This window comes from Magnolia sinica, chromosome 16 (assembly GCF_029962835.1).
Source record: "Magnolia sinica isolate HGM2019 chromosome 16, MsV1, whole genome shotgun sequence".
In the NCBI taxonomy this organism is placed as follows: domain Eukaryota; kingdom Viridiplantae; phylum Streptophyta; class Magnoliopsida; order Magnoliales; family Magnoliaceae; genus Magnolia; species Magnolia sinica.
Window position 1 is genome coordinate 68,909,961 of NC_080588.1, and position 20,348 is coordinate 68,930,308.

The 20,348-nt window shown below is 40.4% G+C and overlaps 1 protein-coding gene across 2 annotated transcripts; it reads left to right on the forward strand.

Annotated features, from left to right (window-relative positions):
• Positions 1 to 859: 859 nt before the first annotated feature.
• On the forward strand, positions 860 to 18,793 carry LOC131229739 (serine/threonine-protein kinase SAPK10). 2 transcript variants are annotated; one of them, XM_058225751.1, is made up of 9 exons: positions 860 to 1,265; positions 5,438 to 5,512; positions 5,604 to 5,705; positions 5,810 to 5,863; positions 5,968 to 6,060; positions 6,432 to 6,524; positions 11,309 to 11,413; positions 11,498 to 11,596; positions 18,054 to 18,793. In XM_058225751.1, the coding sequence occupies exons 1-9, from the start codon at positions 1,089 to 1,091 to the stop codon at positions 18,336 to 18,338; spliced, it is 1,083 nt and encodes a 360-aa protein (XP_058081734.1). In that variant the 5' UTR covers positions 860 to 1,088; the 3' UTR covers positions 18,339 to 18,793. The 2 variants fall into 2 exon arrangements, with proteins under 2 accessions (XP_058081734.1, XP_058081735.1); XM_058225752.1 differs by lacking the exon at positions 860 to 1,265 and adding an exon at positions 4,712 to 4,932.
• The last annotated feature ends 1,555 nt before the right edge of the window (positions 18,794 to 20,348 follow it).

Genomic DNA, 20,348 nt, shown 5'->3' on the forward strand with positions numbered 1-20,348 from the left:
TTGAAAGCCCACCGATTCTAGAGATGTAAAAAATAAGATGGCCGGTACGCAGAGGCGTCTTTGCAAAGATACACGCTAGTTTCGGTTATGATTGGTGGGGCCCATAGTCCGTAATCCAGACCATTGGTTTGTTTCTCTCAACTGTAAATGTTGTATGAAAGATCCTAGCCATCAATTTATTATGACATTTTCAGTTGACGGTGGAAAGTTGCTACGTTTGTATTCTTAACCGTCTGGTTGCAGCAGAATTTTAGAAGGTTGAAATCGTCCTATAGAGATTTTTTTTTTTGGGGAAATGGTCCATCCACGGTGGTTTCAACATGTGAATGGTCGAGATTACCGAAAACGTGTGACCCACTTGTAAATCGAGTCATTCATCCATAATCCAAGGACATTTCCGTCATTTCAACCCCCACTTGCAAGATATTAATCGAGAAATCGCTAAGCCAACGCGCGTGTGAACACCTGCCCATCCACCCGTAAGCACATGTGCAAGAATGTAAACACGTGTGAGATATCGAAGCTTTCCTTCAAGTGGGCCACACTTTTTGATCACTCAATCTAAAATCGGGCCTTCTCACTCCTTAGGCTAGCCCCTCTCCGACAGAACAACCAGATTGCTAGAGCAGTGTTGTTAGCCGTTCTTTCATTTTGTAGACTTCTGCCCAGTTCACAATAAAAACATCCTGAATTTAACTCCAGAAGATCTAAACAATATCTCTAACCTAACGAAAAGATCAGATTTCTCACATGTGTTCGATATTTCTACGTGTGACTGCGCATGGAGTCACATCTCCACACGCGCACGGGCCTGGGATATTTAATTAATCAGTTCCCGATCGCCGATACAGAAAAATATCTCCTCTCTTTCTCTCTGCAATTCAACCTCTCACGGGCTTCTCATTTCTTCGACCAACCCCACCTTCTCGATCGATCTATCTGATCCAACGGTCTTTATCCAGCCACGTCACCTTCCCCTTCCTTTTGCTACCCATCTCGATCCGAGCTCTCTGCTGCTCGATCATGTAAGCAGAGACTCCCTCTCCCGGCATCGTCAGAGGAGGAGAGCTGTAGAATTCGTTTTCTCGATGGATCGATCGGCGCTGACGGTGGGCCCCGCCATGGACATGCCGATAATGCACGATAGCGATCGGTACGAGCTCGTCCGAGACATCGGGTCGGGGAATTTCGGCGTCGCCAGGTTGATGAGAGACAAGCAGACCCGAGAGCTCGTCGCCGTCAAGTACATCGAGAGAGGCGAGAAGGTAATTTCGAGGAACTTGGTTGGTTTTCTGGTAATTTTGGTTGTTTTTATAGGAAAGAGGTGTGGACTGTTTGGATGGTTGGATTGTCTAGATGGGTTTGGGTTTTGTTTTGGGAAATTTCAGTTGTTCTGATATTTACACCCCCTGATTTTTTATACACACACCACCTATTCTTTTCATTTGCAGCACCTACTTTTGACTTTATTACTCACCCTTTACAAAGAAGACGGCTGTGTCTGAAAAAAAAAAAAAAACTGGGCGCTCTAAGTGTTATTTTCCTCTCTCTCTCTCTCTCTCTCTCTCTCTCTCTCTCTCTCTCTTTCTCTCTCTGTTATTATTTTTTATTATTTTTATTTTTATTTTTTTATTATTAATTTTATTTATTATTATTATTATTTTTTTTCTTGAAGTTGAGGTATTTGATATTGGATTATGGAAATGGGTAGAGTGTCAGTGGATAAAGTGATGAATTGTGGGTGATTTTTTCTTTAAATAAGCAGGAAACAGCGAGACAAGACTAGGATTTTTGGGTCTTCTACTCTGAGTATACTTTCCAAAATTCACAGTACCATATTCATGTGTACATGAAAGAGCTCTTTTTCCCAATACAACAAAAAAGAGCCCCATTTCCTGAAGTTTAACTGTTGGTGATCTTGGTAGTTTGGAAATACTGTTTTTTAAATGTCTATTCTGACTTATTTGGGGTTGTAAGTTGGAAAACAATCATGTTCTTTTTATGTACTATCAATTGATTTTATCATAGAATCCTCTCAAGATGGGATGATACAGGCGGATTCTGATGATTCAGTTAAATCAGTCTTTCTCATCTGAACCATCAATCTGTTGGCTATAAATCAAAAGGTTTGTATGCTGTATGGATGTATCTTTTTTGGGGAGATAATTATTAGTTTATCCATGGTGGAACGCATCTGATCAGTGTTCGGGATCACCCAGTGTTAGAATAGGTTAGGGTTAATATTCTATTTTACGATATTTGTATTTATTGTTAAGATGAGTATTCGTTAAGATCTCTGTAGATCTCTCACCGACTTCTCTCATTTTCTATATATTCATGTTATTCTTAATGAAATAAACAAGTTAGAGTTTCCACAATGTAGCCCTTATGGTTTAACATGGTATCATAGGGTAAAACCCTATCCCCCATCTCCCTTTCCATTCCTTCTTGTTGTTGGTAGCTACACTGCTTCCACTGCCCCCAAATAATGGCAGTGTCGACCACCATCCAATTTTGAGATTACATGTCAAAGTAACCTCTTTGGATTGCTGCTCGGAGATCACCACATGTTCCTGTAACAGAGCATTCCAGCAGCCCGTTTCTAGCAACCTCGTTTCTTGCAGGCCTTTTTCTGGACTCATCATCACCTACATCTTCTCTGGTAGCCCTAGAATTGGAAACCCATCGCTGTCCATCCCCGTTGCCTTATGAACTCAACACCAGCTGCTTCCTGACTAGATCCTGCAACATCATTGCAACCTTGTTGGATCTGTCTGCCGAACCCCATAACCTTAGTCCTTTTTGGGTCTCGCTACTGGAAGCTGCAATCGCAACACAGCCAACCATTGTCAACCCTCCATCCGATGTTGATCTTGATCCATTTCATCGTTTGCATCGCCCCTGTCTGGCTGCCACCCACTACCACACACTTCTTCTTTATCTTAGGACTGGTGTTTGAACTCATTGCTGGTCGCCCGGACCCATCATTGCTGGAATCCCGCACCATTGCATCTGGCCATCCATCTCAAGTATCACCCTTCTTCATCTCAAGTTCGATGTTGGAACCTATTGGTGGCTGCCCAGACCCATCACTACCTATTAACTCCTGCTGCAACCAATCTCCCCTTTGGTTCCCGCAACATCTCCGTTTCAGGTCGTGTTCATCTGTCTGAAGCTAGAACCCACCATTAGATTCAGCGATTTGGTTTAGCCAGCTATCCTGCTCTGGCAGGGCACCACCGCATCGTTGTTCGATCTGAAACGATCGCAAAATTGAACCACCATTGTTGGTTCCATCTACCATCTACCCGTCTGCAAAACCCATCCCATATCCAAAACCCATTCTCATCCCCCAATCTTGACTTCAACCCCGAATCTGTCCTCCATCTCTAGATCCCACAGCTTTTGATGGTGGAGGGATCTTGTGGGGGCTGAGCTTTCAGAGGAGGATTCATTTGAGCCTGTCAGATCAGGGCTTGTAGATCTTGTTGCCATTGGATGAGAGGTGAGGTTGATGGATGGTCGAGATCTTTCATTGCTCTTTTTTGATGCATCATGTTGCCATGCTGCCATCCCTGCCACTGCTGATCCACTGTACAATTCCTTCATCATCTACATTCATCAACCTCGTGGGCCTCGATCAATCTTTCTTGTGTTTCCCTACCTTCAACGATTCATCTCCTCCATATACCACCTTTGAGGATTTATCTTCTACATATCAGGCCTTTTGACAAGACGTGTTTTTATGCCGCATGTATGGATTGTGCCGGGTGTATGGATTATGCCGGGCTTATGGACTGAACCCATTATTGTGTGGGGCATTTGGACTGGACTTGTTTTTGCCATCGGAACATCTAGCGCCACTGGAAGAGCAACAATTGAACTCTCACCAACTGAAAGTGTGTATCCACCCTTGTTTTTGCATCACCACTTGTCGTTTTGTTGCCTCATATTATCATTGAAATTTGTTTTTCTTATACTTTTGAATAAATGTTCACCGTACCTTTCAAATATGAGGTTTTCATCTTTGAGTACCTTGAGTTTGAGGGGGGATGTTAGAATAAATTAGGGTTAATCTTTTACATTAGGATATTTCTATTGTTGTTACGATAAGTATCTATTAAGATCTCTGTAGATCTCTCACAAATTTCTCTTTTCTTTTTATATATTCATGTTATTTTCAATGAAATAAACAAGTTAGAGTTTCTACAATTCAGCCCTTGTGGTTTAACACTCAGCCATGGCCCCACTTGTTGGAATTGAAGTCCCATTGCGTATCGGCTGATTTGGTTTGTGTCTTGGTTTCATTGGTGATTGATATCGTACACAGGAATCATTTTTAACTGTTGGACTCATGGATAACCCAGCCATGGGCCCCACTTGTCAGAAATGAAATCTCATTGTGTGTCGGCCTGTATCGGCTAATTTGGCTGATGTGTCTTGGTTTTAGTGGTTATCAATATGGTACACTGGAACTAATACCTGTTGGACTCATCGCATGCTTTTACAATGTTTGGCAGCTCGTCGCCTGGGCCCATTATGGATGGGACAAATCCTAAAGATCACATCTCTCAGATGATTGTAATTGCTTAAGTTGGGGATCCATTGAATTCAAATCATTGGCCGACTAGCTAACCCCCCCCCCCCACAAAAAAAAAAAAAAAGACCCTGATTGATCAGCCAGCATGACTTTTGGGCTTATGGTTCATCTATGGTGAGCATTCCAGAATTTGTACACATGTGCCATGTGTACCCATGGAGTGCACGTGATGATGTGATACTTAGGTGCGATTCTGTCCACGTGACCCTCGGGTCTCAAAAAGCTTTAGTACCTGAATCAGGAACTCATAATATGAGGATGATGGACCCTCCTTCCCAGGACCTGAAGATAGTTACATGAACCTTCTGCCTAGGTGTTTACTCTCTCATCAGGTTACCTTTGAACTCGCGCTCATCTCCTGCTTCCTAGTCATTTATACTTGCTACCATTTTGAAATCGACACTACTCCGCTCTGAGTCTGTTTCTGCTTCGCTTCACACTACATGCAACAATAGCTTTCACTCCACATCTAATCATTATTTCAAATCTGGAGCAACTGGTTAGTTTTAGAATTTAGTGTGCATAGGGCTACATGTTCAACTTTTGAGTGGTTAATTATTGTAACTCAAAAGTATACCTATGTGCGATAACCAACCCTTGCTTACTTTAATCTAAGAATTTGGGTTCTGACGTTCCGCCATACTTGATTCCCATGCACATGAGGTAACATATATTCAAACCACTAATGGAGGATTTGTTTGGAACTAGTGAGTGTGCTTGGTATCAATTATGGGGATTGAACTAGGCTTTTATTGGACTAGATGTAATTGGAACAATTGCTATTACATGGAGTAACTTTTTGGTTTCCTTCTTCTCATTCTGTTATTTGTGTAACAGATAGATGAAAATGTACAAAGAGAAATTATCAACCACAGGTCTCTCCGGCACCCGAACATTGTTAGGTTCAAAGAGGTTTGTTAGTTTTAAAGGGTTTGCTTTTTACTATTTATTGAATGTAATTATGGATTAATTTAATACATCTGTTTTTTAAATCCTTCTCTAGGTTATATTAACACCAACCCATCTGGCCATTGTGATGGAATATGCATCCGGTGGGGAGCTTTTTGAGCGTATATGTAATGCTGGACGCTTCAGTGAGGATGAGGTTCTTAATCCAATCCATTGATTAAGTTGATCCTTAATATTGTTCAAAGAAAAAGTTAACCCCTCACATTGTGCTCTTTTATAACATCCTGCTTTCCTCTGCAGGCACGTTTCTTCTTCCAGCAACTTATATCGGGAGTCAGCTACTGTCATTCGATGGTATGTAAGATGAATGTCTGTTTTGAGATGGCTTTCATAGTCTACATTCGATATGCCACCTGGGTTGTTAAACTGATCTCTACATTCTGTATTCTATTATGAAGCAAGTTTGTCATCGCGATCTGAAGCTGGAAAATACTCTGTTGGATGGTAGTCCTGCTCCTCGTCTGAAGATATGTGATTTTGGGTATTCCAAGGTGGTTGCCTTTGATGTTATCATTCTTCTTTCATAGTCAGTATGTATGTTCACGTATGCTTGTAAAGCATCCAGCCATTCACATGTATGCATTTGAATTACTATTGGCTCTTAGTCTAATGAACCGACCAACGTGCAAGCCAAAAACAGATAGATGCGCAAATATTTGGACATTTGGATTTTAGACTCCATTTGGTTTCAGTGGGACTTAAAACTGATTTTCTTTTCTGTTTATGGAAAAGATTAAATTTTAAGAAATAGTCTATTCTTCTTTGATTAGCAACATTTATTTGTCTTTTCATTTAGAATGCCTAGATTATAGTTATGACGTTCATATCTGTGGATTTTTAACTTAACCGTTGCTTTCCCCAGTCCTCTGTACTGCACTCGCAACCAAAGTCAACTGTTGGGACTCCTGCATACATCGCACCTGAAGTGTTACTCAAGAAGGAATATGATGGAAAGGTAAGATAATTTCTTATTGACACATGTTTGTATTTGCATGTTGCCATACCGTATTCTACCTACAGGATTAATTTGTGAAGTCAGAAGATTTTAATGTGGCTTTTGAATTGTCTAGCTAGTGTTACCATATAATTTACCTGTTACAAGAAAATACACTAATTTTTTTTTCTTTGGTCAGTGTAACCTTAGCACATCACCTGGAATGCATGTCGTCATACTGTATTCCACCCACAGGATTAATTTGTGAAGTCAGAAGATTTTAATGTGGCTTTTGAATTGTCTAGCTAGTGTTACCATATAATTTACTTGTTACAAGAAAATACACTGATGTTTTTTTTTTCTTTGGTCAGTGTAACCTTAGCACATCATCTGAAACCTGATTTCAGCCTAAGTTACTAGATATATTGGTCACAAAAAGTCTTTTCAAGGGAGTTAACTAATCAAAGTTTGAAAGAATAAAATCATAACAACCGTTTTTCTTTCTTTCTTTTTTGCTTTACTCAGTGTAACCTTAGCACATCATCTGAAACCTGATTTCGGCCTAAGTTACTAGATATATTGGTCACAAAAAGTCTTGTCAAGGGAGTTAACTGATCAAAGTTCGAAAGAATAAAATTATAACAACCGTTTTTCTTTCTTTCTTTTTTGCTTTACTCATTTCAGTTAACTTTAATGAGTTGCTACCAACTTTGGATGGCCATGTGCACCAAGCTCAAGTGTCAACAGGATTGTCGAATAAAATTTCTCTACCCACAGACATGCATATGATTGTTTCTTGTGTGCATGTCTGTGGTCCCACATGCATATTTACACGTGTTATATATGTACACATTCATTTGAGCTTCTGTAGTCTGACTCACACCTTTGCATGTGTCATGTGTTCTACCCGGCATTATGGGGGATATCAGAGCCATTAATAAGGTGGGCCATTCCGTGAAGTTGATCTGGCACAGAAATCAGGTCAGTTCACTCATCAGGAGTGCTTGATTGTGTATGTTGAATTCAGACCACTGGCAAAGCTTTTAGAACTGTCCATTGTTTTTCTACAGGGTGCCCTGCCTGATGACTGGACTAGCCTGATTTTCTTTCTTTCTTTCTTTTTTATTTTTATTTTTTATTTTGATGAATAACCCACTTTTATTAAATAAAAAAAATGCAACACAACAGGGCTTTACCAGGGCCACACACACAAAAAATAAAAAAATAAAAGAAAAGAAGAAAGAAAGATAATAATAATAAAAAAAAAAAAAACTCACCACAATCACCAGCAGCCCTTGTGTCCTCAACAACTATCTCTCGCGCCAGCACCATGTGTTTAACATGAACTTCCACCTCAACATTCTCACTCCTAGACACACGAGTGAATGCCAAATGCTCAGTTCTCAAGTCGAGAACATCCTCAATCATATCGCAAATTGCTAGGGTTAACTACCACCTGTGACCCACAAAATGGCATTCTTGGAGTTGCTTTCTATAAATGCCGGACTCAAATTGCAGTCAACCACTACAGCCATTGCTGGATCAGCCTGATTTCAGTGCTAGATCATCTGCACGGCAGGGTTTGCCTTGTTCACTGCTCAGATGTCCCAGACATGTGCTAGATCAATATGTATATCTGCATAAAGGTGTGTGGGACTAACAAAGCTCCATTTTTGTACATGTTTGTGCATCTGTGTGCACACTGCCAGACATATCCATCCATATGGGCATGCATAAGTACACATATTTTCCCGAAGATCCAGCTGCATAACTAAAAGTTATCTTTTTGTCATGACTTGTAATGAATTCATTGCAACTATACCACAGTCAAGGATGTGGCCTATAAACTGAGCTACTTGTATCTTAATGTTGTTGATATGGCACATGTATGGTTTCAAATATAGTTGCTGGAGCATTTACTAATCTTCTAGGAACACCTATTTGAAAGGCAAACTATGTAAACATGCCTCTACGATGCCATGCTCACCAAATGTGGGTTGCAGAGTACTGCAATTTCTATACCAATAGAGAGCTCAATATATGCCTTTGTAGGCATTCATCTAGAAATTTCTTTTCATCTTGAAATGCAACCAGTGGTCATTCTTCTTCTTTTTTTGCCACTTAAACATGACTGTCATCAACCTACACACGCATTCTTGGTTGTTGCAAAACATGTCCTTAAAGAGGTGTTAGAATCACATGGATATTTCTTAAGTTTATGTTTGAACTGGGTATAATTGTCAGTTGTTTGAGAAATGAGTTTGTGATTATCATTGGAGAACAGTTTGTTTGAGTTATATCTAAGTTGATTGCGAAGAATGTTCTTGTGGAGGCGAACATAAAACTCCACTCCAAGGTTCTGTCAATATTGTAGAGGAGAAAATTGCCAACATTGATCAAGGTTGAAGCCACTGCGGAATAAAACTCCGATTGTTTGGCCTCAGCATATTGGCTGTGGAGAAGATTCATGTATTGTGGGTTATGAAGCTGTATCAGGGTTCATTCTGCATTATTGTCCAAATTTAAGAGCTGAGGAGTAGATTTTTAGTGAGTGTTTTGAATTTTACCATTTAAGTGATTATCAATTGTTGTCCAATGGAGTCAGAGAATATAAATAGGAGCCACATTCCTTCAATTAATGTCTTTTGTAAAGCTCAGATTTTGGAGAACTGGGTTGCTTTCATAGATTAAAGTACAATAATGCTTCCAATACACCTGTGTGATATTTCTAACCAATTAGCAAAGGACAATTGGCACTTTTATTTTGTCATGCTCTTTATTCTTTTTGTTCTTTTTTTTTTCCTTTACATTTTTTGTGATCCATTTGTAAGGAAGATGGCCCCTCTTAAAGACCGTTGGCTAGTGAAAAGTTAGGGACCTGTGATTCCATCTCACGCCCTGTGTATCTGCAACCTCATGGGAAATGGCAAAATGTCCACATGACTATTGGGAATATTTATTGGGTTTATTATTATAATTGGGTCGGAATAGTGATGCAGTCTCAAATCAGCTGCAGGGAAACAGTGCCCACCAGCTGAAAGAAGTGGGGCCCCAAAACAGGCATAAGTGCACCACAAAAGGAAAACGAAGAAAAAAAAAGACCAAAAAAATTGATGGCCATACAGCTTATGTTAGCATGATGTCATGCTGTCATTGATGGTGGGGGATCTTTTTCAGAATGCAAGTCAAACAGTCAACTTGGTGCCCATTTAGGGAAGATACAGGAGTTTGTGTGAGATGCTTCTATCGAGTTGCCGCTTCTACATCAAACTTGTGCTTCTGACTTGCACTCCTGCTCCTACTTGCTAGCTTTTATATTTTTTTAGTCTTTTGAAGCCGACTCTTCCTTCTCCAACTCCCAAATCTGCTCCAGCCGCCCATCACGCCTTTTCCAACTAAGATTTGAAGTCCAACTCTAGTAGGATTAAATCCTGTTTTGGTTAGAGTTTTATAGGTTTCAAAACTTTTGGTTTGAGTTTCTTAGATTTAACAAATTTTAGTTTTAGAAGGTCGTTTAGTCTAGGAAACTTGTGTGTGAAGTTTGATCCACTCGATGTAGTGGTGTAAAGCTGGAAAATAAGGAGTTGGAGACTAGTCAAGAAAATTGGGTAATTCATATATAGGGAGTACTAACTTCTTGAAACGATATATAGAGGAATACTAATGTCCCCACAACCTCCCCAGATCTATTGAATGAAACATCAGATGGCCGATTATCAATATACTCTCCATTTATTCATTCTACTAGGGGCAGGCCATAGTACAAAAATCTCCAACAACATTCCTGCTAGGAGTTTGTTCTTAGATTTAATGACTTTTGGTTTTAGAAGGTCGTTAGGTCCAGGAAACTTGTGTGTCAAGATTGAGTCAGTGGTAAGATTGGTGTGGAGTTAGGAATTGGAAACTAATCAAGCAACTAGAGGAATCTTAACATGCATTTCAAAATGTGTGCTCAGAATTAATTGTTTCAAAATGTATCCTAGATTCCTGCCAATTGTCTTTAACGGTAGGAGATTATGCACAAAGTGACGGGGTGCTTCCTGTGTATGTTGAAGTCATACTCTTTTCTTTTCTCTTTTCTATATGATAGAGAAGAGTCTTTTTCTTTGCTGGAGGATTGAAGTTTGTGCCAATTGAAGTGTCACTGTTACTTGCTTAAATCCTTTGTATCTTGGCTGATCCAAACGCATGGAAATTGTCTATCTTTTCATTGGAGAGAGGTAAGGCAAAAGAGATTACATTGCATTAATGCATTCCCTCAGAGAAAGGCACCATACATGCTAAAAGGTCTTTCAAAATCAATAAGTTATTTCGATATAGTACAAAATATGAATACAGGAATGTTATCAAGTATTCAGTCTCACAGTTATTATCATATAGAGGTTTGAACACTCAATTCATCGATTTAGACCTAGTGGGTGCAGATTTTCAGTGAGAGCCACTATTCTTACCCTTGCTTTTTGTTACATGCACCTTTCACATCTGCATTCGATAATACATTGGTTCAACTATTTTCTATTGCAAATATTTTATTGTTGATGTAGAAAAAGTTGGGCGTATCAAAAACTGGATGCAAATATCAATTTCTTTTCTTTCCCATGCTTTATGAAATTGTAATTGACTATTGTCATTACATGAAATCCAAGAATTTTTGTTGTTATACACGCCTGCTATTTTCCTATTGGTATGATTTCGATAGATGAGCACTTGTAAACCTCGAAGGAAAAGTATTTTCGTCTCTTATTTTTATGGTCATGATTTCAAATCTATTCTGCTTACTAGCTGTTTTTACTACTGCAATTCAGATTGCAGATGTGTGGTCATGTGGAGTAACCCTCTATGTCATGCTAGTGGGTGCATACCCTTTTGAGGACCCTGAGGAGCCCAAGAACTTTAGGAAGACAATACAGGTTAGTACTTGGCTTGTCATTACTGCAGCATTTATATCAGTTTTTATTTATTCAGTCAATCAATCATGTTCTTCTTTCTTGCAGCGAATTTTGAGTGTGCAGTACTCTATCCCGGACTATGTTCACATATCGCCTGAATGCCAACACCTGATCTCTAGGATTTTTGTCGCCAATCCTGCCACGGTTAGTATGATCTGGGCCTGTTAGAGAATTGTGCCATTTCTGTTGGTGTTAGAGTTGGTTTCCAATTAAAAGGAAATGATATGGTACAAGGCTGTCTTATAGACGCTGTGTGAGGGAAAATTTTCAAATTTGAAATTTCTCACTGTTCCTGACAGATTGTCTCTGATCAATAGTTTCATAAATAACTTGGCCCTTACATTCTTTTAATGTTTTTACGATTGACAAAATCTGCAAGATGTCTTCATAATCGTTGTTGCCTGGCTCATAATTATGATGCATTACTCTTCTATTACTTCCTCTATGCAGAGAGCCACTATTTTCTATAGAATGAACATTTAAATTTTATTTTTGTTGGTATGAAAGATCTTGGGGCTAGACTCCTATGTTAGTAGCACAAATTAGAAAATGGTGGAGAGCCTTCAAATTGCAGACCAGACTGTGGTTGTATGGCAATCCACTGTCCAAATCCCAGACCGAACTGTGGTTGGAGCAGAACCAAAAAATTACACTGAGACGATAATGTTAACCATCTGATTTTATTTTTTTCTTTTTGAGAGATAACAACAAATTTATTAAGATGGGCCCAAATACAGGAAAAGATTACAGCACCCACGCAACTCTAAGAAGAGAAAAAGATTTGCAGCCAAATTGGCCTTGACATATCCAGCCCAACATGACACAAGGCCCTTGATCTTACTAATAACCTCATCCACTTGCATTCTTTCGTTCTGAAAGCAACAGCCATCACCAACCTCCCATGTAACCCAAATGATACCCATAAGGGTCAACCTCCATTTAGCCTTTTTACCTTTCCCCATTCCTCTCCCGTGCCAAGCCAACAAAAGATCACCCGCTGACTTCGACATTACCCAATCATTACTTAGCAAACTTGAAAAATGGACCCATACTTTATATACAAAAGGACAATGAATGGACCTAGGCATGTCCTTAAACTGCTAGCTGAGGAACTTTGTGATGTACTTCCCTAGCTGCCTTAAATGGCTCGCTAGGTAGACGGCCAAGGTGAAGTAACCTTGTACCTTGGGCAAGCCACTTAGTGGTTAGGTGTAAGTGAAGCTTAACCTCCCGGCGTCTAACCTCAACATGGGGGTGGTTTCAGAGGACATCGTCCATGTTTCCGGCAAACCTGAGGTTAGCCACCGGAGGTAACAAAGGTGGAAAAACCAACCACTTACCCTTCACAAAAGGACAATGAATAAAAAGATGATCAATCGATTCTGTGTCCTCCATACACATCAAGCAGACAATGGGAAGCACTAAGGATCTCCGTTGAAGATTATCGACAATAAGAATCCTCTTGCGTGCCACAAGCTAAACAAACACCATGACCTGAGGAGGAGCTCCATAAAACCAATGTTGAAATGGATGCAATGGACGAGAAAGAGAAGAAGGCTTAGAGATTATAGCATAAAGCAAAAGAACCGAGAGCTTTCTTGAATTATGACCCTGCCAAACCATCTGATCCACTTCTGAAGGGGAAGGAAGAGCACACTTGGGACGATCCAATAGGCTAGCGAACTCAACAATCTCCTCATCCAGCAGATCTCTACGGCAATGAGGACACCAAACCACCTCCCCACCTTAATAGGAAAAGCAAGTCGCTATAGATATAAACCAGTCAGGAGCAAGCCGAGCCAAGATAGGGAATAGATCTTGGAAAGCATGATCACCACACCAAATGTCCACCCAAAATCGAATAAGATACCCATTGCCCAAAGCAAAAGTGCTCTATAACCGTAATCGTCTTCATAAATAAGAAGCTTTACAAAGAGATGAACTTTTCATAAACTACCCACCCTCTTGCACCCCATGTTTACTAGCTATAAGCTCCTCAATGGTCTTCCTTATTTATAATCAAACTTCCATATCCACTTCCCAAAAAGGGCAAGATTCATATCGCCCAACCTTTTGAGACTAGCCCCACCCTCTTGAATTGGCTTACACACCTCTTCCCACTCAAAGAGATGAAATTTCCTGCTATCGGAGGCACCTTTCCCAAAAAAAAATCTCTTCTAAGCTTCTCAAGCCTATATAGCACATCCTCGGGGCATTTAAAAAGAGACATGAAGTACATAACCATATTAGAGAATGCCACATTAATGAGTGTGAGCCAACCTCCCAAAGAGAGATAACTACCCTTCCAAGCAACCAATTTTCTCTAAATTCTTTCGATGACCCTCTCCCATAAGTGTTTAGCTGGCTTCTCTATGCAAAGAGGCAACCCTAAATACATCATAGGAAAGGAACCGGGCTTGCACCCGAATAAACCCACAAGACGACGAAGATCATTGCTACAAATATGAATTCCTAACATTTTAGATTTGGCCACATTAACCTTCAATCCGGACACAACTTCAATACATACAATAATTTTCCAAATGTTATCTGCCGAAGTTGCTTCCGCATCACAAAATAGGAGTGTGTCGTTAGCATGCTGAAGATGAGAAACTTGCCATCTACCATTTGACGCCTTAAAACCACTAAATAAACTGTTCTCCTCCCCCTTACAAATCATCATACTAAGAGCCTTCCCTATCACCACAAATAGATAGGGAGATAATGGGTTAAAATACCCTTTCGGTGGCCCATTAACCAAAATGGAGAAGGAAGCCAATTTGATGCAAGCCTGAATCCATCCTCTCCACTTCTGACCACTACCCAAATGATTAAGCATATAATCTAAAAAATCTTAGTTTACGTGATCATATGCCTTTTCAATGTCCAGCTTACAAACGACATGACTCTTCCTCTCTTTTATGTTTGGAATCAATGCATTCATGCACGATAAAGGCGATGTCTAAAATCTGCCGCCCTTCCATAAAAGCCTCTTGATTTACCAATATGACCTTTGATATAGCCCCCCTCAACCTACAAGCAAGAATCTTGGCCAACAACTTATAGGGCCCACCAACAAGATTGATCAGCCTAAAGTCTTTAAGATGATCTACTCCTTTGACCTTAGGAATAAGAGCTATGAAAGAAGCTCCGAGCTCACTAAAAAGACAGCCACGCTCAAATAATTCCACAATATGAGTCCATCACATCCTTTTTAGCCAGATGCCAAAGTTTATGATAAAACATCATAGTGAAACCATCAAGGTCCGAGGCCTTGTCCCCGCACATGGAGCTAAACGCAGATAAAATCTCTTCTTCCACAATTGGTACTTCCAACATCTCAGTGTCCTCACCTCCAGCCTAAGAAATTCCAAGTTATAAAGGCATGATCTCGGCCACCGATCAGCCGGCATAAGCTTTGTATAAAACTAAACTATAGAGTTGCAAATCTTTCTTTTGTCCGAGGTTCTTATCCCATCCACAACCAAACTAGAGATTTTATTCCCTTGAGCTTGGGCACTAGCAATACAATGGAAGAAGCGCGTATTTTTATCCCCTTCCTTAAGCCACAATGCTCTAGATCTCTGCCTCTATTTTATCTCCTCTTCCTTCAAATGACTGGTGAAAGATAAAGATAACTCAACCCTCTTTCTACCCTCCTTCGAGAAACCACCACCTTCTTCCAAGTTCTAGCTCAAGAATCTCTTCCGCCATCTTATCGAATTCAGCCTCCCTAGCACCAAGCACCTCTCTCTTCTGCACATTAATTTTAGCTTTCAACATCTTGAGCTTTCTACTCAATCTAAAGCCTACATAACCCTCTACCGAGATAGAAGTCCACCAATCCGCTATAGGCCAATTGAAGCTGTCAATTTACAACTAAGCCAATTCGAACTTGAAGAGTTTAGGGCCCCAATTGTCTTCAGCCACCTCTGGAATAATTGGACAATGATCGGAAGCAATTCTCATCAATCCTCATTGACTAACCAAAAGGAAAATTTTCAACCCAATCCACAAACATTAAGAATCTGTCCAAATGCGATAGCACTGCATTATCCTACCTGTTAAACCTAACCCCCCCAAAGGAAGGTCAACCATCTCCTGGCGAGCCACCTAGTCTGAGAAAAGCTTCATACTCCTGGTTATACACCCACCCTTGGAATTTTCATCGGAAAAACGAACCACATTAAAATCCCCACCAATGCACCACGACACCTCCCACCTCTGCCATACACTATCTGGCTTTGCCCAGAACTGGTCTCTCAAACTGTAAACACACGGCCATACCCAGCTGTAAATACCGATTGAAAACCATGTGATGTTTCCTTGCAACATTGGACTAGTCACTAATTTATTTTCAACCATGCATTCAATAGACATTGATTGGAAGGTATGGATTGCGTGATTAGTGACATTTTGGAGATCCGCTCCAACCACAACAGGACCCACAATTTGGATGGTCTGGGTAGGCTACATGTGAGGAGGATGAGTCGCCAGTGTTTTTAAAATTGTGCAAAACTAACATAGGTCTGCCCCAAGGTCTTGATATTATGGCCAATTTTTCCATTTTCTTTTTAAATTTATATATGTGATTTTTCCTCTATATTTTCGTGCTTGATTGGGGATAACTGAAATGCTTCCTTGAAAAGGGGGGTGCTCTAGACATTTAAGGCCTGTTTGTAAGGTTGTCAACAGGTTGGGTTCGGGTCAGGTCCCATAGTAGCTGTGCCTAGGCTAACTGGGTTCAGGTCTTGTAGGGTCAGGGTCCTTTCAGGTGGATCCTTACCCTTGCTTGGGTGGTAGACTCTTGGGAGTGTCTACACCCGCTCAAGGGTTCGAGTATCCAATAGGTGGTGAAATTCCACCAGCATGAGTGTGTGGGGTGTGTGTGCGTGTAAAAGGGTCCTTTCAGGTCCATGCCTTGTTCTTGAAGACCTGGATGAACAAGACCTGGACCCGAACATATATGTGCCACTTTTACACATGTATGGTGTAATGGGTTCTCACACATGTTGCTAAAATAATCAATATATACATAGGATAAGTATTGGTATCTCACTACAAGTTTTGTGGGCTGGGTATACGGATACATTATTGATATCTCCAATAACTGAAAATGTGGGGAAACATGGGGAAAGCAGTGGAATTTTTCAGTGAAACTTCAGGAGTTGCTAAAATACACATATTTGCATATTCAGGAATTTTAAAATTAAAAAAAATAATAATAAAATAAAATAAAATTGCAAAAAGAATGCATACATAATAAGTTTCCATTTAATGAGGGCATAAAAGTATGTATTGTCGTAAGAAGCCAATCCTACCATTCCATCCATCTTCTCTATCTATCCAACCATCCCATCCATCCATTCAACCATCTATCCAACCATCCGACCTTTCATCCAAACATCCATCGATATTTCAAAATATCGACAATAGACGATATTTCAAATATCGACAACAGACAATATTTCATCAAGAAATCATCAACAGTTGTAAATGAAACGAGAGATTGTGGTTTTGATATCGCTCACATCGCGATATTATTGTTATTATCATCGAAAATTTGAACACTACATACAATTGTGCGCCCATTAAAAATTTTGAAATGGATTTTTTTGATAAACATTTTTTTGGCGATATCGATACATTGGTGATATTATTGAAATATCGCCCATACACCAGCAATACAAGCTGACACCTGGAATTTACACTTGGCGATACATTGACACGATACATTGGAAATACAAGCGACACCTAGAATTTACACAGTTGAAAATATTGATGCTACTTAGTGGTACATCGCTGATACCTGGAATTTCTGATACCACTAGTGTTATTGGTATCACCGAGCTGGAGATATAGATAATATTGGGGACATTTCAATAATATTGGGGATACTTTGAACAATGGTATACATCATATCACCATTATATCTATTGGACCCGACCAGACCCAATTTGACCCAACTCGACCCTGATTTTAACCGGGTCATCCAAATTGATGGACCCGATCCAAACCCGGCTAGACCTGAATTTAACTGTTTCCTAGAAGGCTAGACCCAAAACTCGACCTCGTTTTGTGAGAGGTCCAAAAAATTAGACCCATTCCTGTTACAATCAGTTCAGGTCCATCAGGTACTTGCAGGTCCGGTTACCCATTGATGGCTCTGACCATTTGGTAGATGCCTGAAAATTGGTTCATCTCAGTTTAGTTAATCATAGTCATGTACTAGAGGTCATGATCTCTAATAAATAATTATGAGTAACTAAATGGAATGATGTATTAGAGATCATGATCTGTAGTACATAATTATGATGAACTAAAATGAGATTTAACTTACCCTTAGTCTACTTAAAAATTCCGTGTTCCCAAGACCTAAATGGTAGTTATGTCATTGCATTTCTCATGCATATCTTGCTTGTGAGATATGCCGTTTTGTATCTCACTTGTGATTTGGAGCAGAGAAGGGGAGCAATTGCTTAATAATAATGCAGGTTCCGTTTTCCATGCCTGCCCCAAATTCTAATCCTGCTTCGTTAAGTTGGTGTTCAGAAAGTTTTGCTCTTTCGATTATCATCTTTGAATATTGCTTGTATTACAGAGGATAAGCATTCCAGAGATCCGAAACCACGAGTGGTTCCTAAAGGACCTCCCAGCAGATCTTATGGATGAAAACATGGTGAACCAGTTTGAAGAGCCTGACCAACCCATGCAGAGCAATGACGAGATCATGCAGATCATTGCGGAAGCCACGATACCTGCGGCTGGGACCCGCAGCATCAACCAGTTTTTGACAGGCGACGACCTCGACGATGACATGGAGGATTTAGAGTCCGACCCCGAACTTGATGTTGACAGCAGTGGGGAGATCATCTACGCAATGTGACCTGCGATGGAGTTGGGACCTGATGACCCACTCTCATGATGAATCCAGTGCGCTTCTAAGTCCATGTCGGGTCCGGTTGGGCTGTAGGCCTGATATAGTCAATGGCGGTCAATAGAGGGAAGTGGGTCCCGCTTGATCTGCCACTGCCAAATTGCTACCTGGCAATTGAAGCAGGGCATGTGTTCATATGAAAGAAAATGCAGTTTGACCATGTCTGTATGTTTGGAAGGACTATGTTGACTGCTATCAAGGGCGGGGATTTCAGGATCTGGAAATGGTGGGTTATTTCTGCAGGTTGGTGAGAATCCCCAGCTTTGCATGTTTTGCTCATGTTCTGTTCTTCTGTTGTTGTTGTGCTCTTGTTGTTTTGCTTCTCTTCCAAAGTGGTACATATGTAAAATCTTCCACGCTTGTGAAACACTTAATTAGTTTGATGTTGTGTTCTTCTTCTTGCATATCATTTCAGGCAGTGATAGCAGCTCGAATGGCTTGTTGATTTTCCCTTCCCTTCAAAAAAAAAAAAAAGCCGCTCATTGGATGAGGCCCATTGTGTGGATGCTATGCTCCAAAAATAGCATGAGCAAGGTCCACTCATCTGGTAGGACATGACACATGAGGACCACCTTGTAGGAAGGATTTGAAAGTGTACCAAAATGCCTAAATCCATACCTAAAAATGGCCAAATCTAAAATCCACTTATATTTTTTAAACCCAGAATACCCATAATTTATTTTAAAATCTCTTTTCAAATCCTTTGAATGTTCAAGAATTTTCCTGTGTTCCTCGGTGCAGGGAACCTGATATGTACATGGAAGCCTACCCATGATTTTTCACAGGCCTACCATGATGTGTACATGAAATTCACTCCGGCCGGTCATTACATATGCCACCCAATGCCTAGGCACAGGGCCAAAAATTTAGGCTGACTGATGATTCAGGTCGGTCGTTCCTACTGAAGGAAATAGTTGGGAGAGAGATCTGCACCCTTGATTTTTTATTTTTTATTTTACGGGGCCCACCGTGTTGATTACGTGAAGATGTCACACAAATTTAGGCATGGGGCTCAAAATCAAGCCCGTCCATATATGATATCTAGACCATCCAAACTACTTGAGTCTAACTGCAAATGATGGACCACCTCATTTCAACTGCACACTTGACATGGTTGTACAACAACTCGGACCGTTCAAATTTCTAATGGTGGATGATGGACTCGAACCTGCTATTGTAGAGCACAGCACCACGTTGGTACTGTGTATACGTTGCAAAACTCTATGGCCCACCATAATCTAAATCTTTTATCCATTCATTCATTTTGCTAGGTATGAGCCTTAAAAATTGAGGTAGAGATTAAAATCTCCAGTGGCCACGCCAGCAGTAGTGAGGATAATCGCGCCAACATTGAAAACTTTATAGGACCCACCAAGATGTTTCTTTCCTATTCAACCGGTTAGCTTGTTAGCACACACCCCACGGTCAGTCCACAGTCCACTGTTAGCCACCCCCACTAGGGAATCGATAGCATGACCTTAGGTGTTGAAACGAGTTATCTTATCTCGATCTACCGCTTGAGATATGGATCAGGGTGTAACCGGTTAATAAGTTCACACAGACATGTACGAAGGGAAAACAAATATCAGCTTGATCCAGAACCTCTCTGGTCCCAAAAAGTTTTCAGCGGTAGGTGTTCATTTCCACTGTTTCCTTTAGTGTGGTCCACTTGAGCTTTGGATCTGCCTCATTTTTGTGCTATGAAAAGATGATGGATGGCGTGGATTTAACACATATCATAGTGGGGCTTATAGAGTTTTGTCACGTATACACATTACCAAACGTGGGTGCTGTGTTTTATACCTACGCAATCCGAGTCCGTGGATGATGGGCCAGTTAATTTCAACCGCACACATGCTGTTGTATAGTATAGTAGCTGTACAGTCATTTGGACTGTCGAGACTGTTGGCTTAACTGCAAATGATGGGTCCCTTGGTATCAAACTTGTTGATGCAAAAA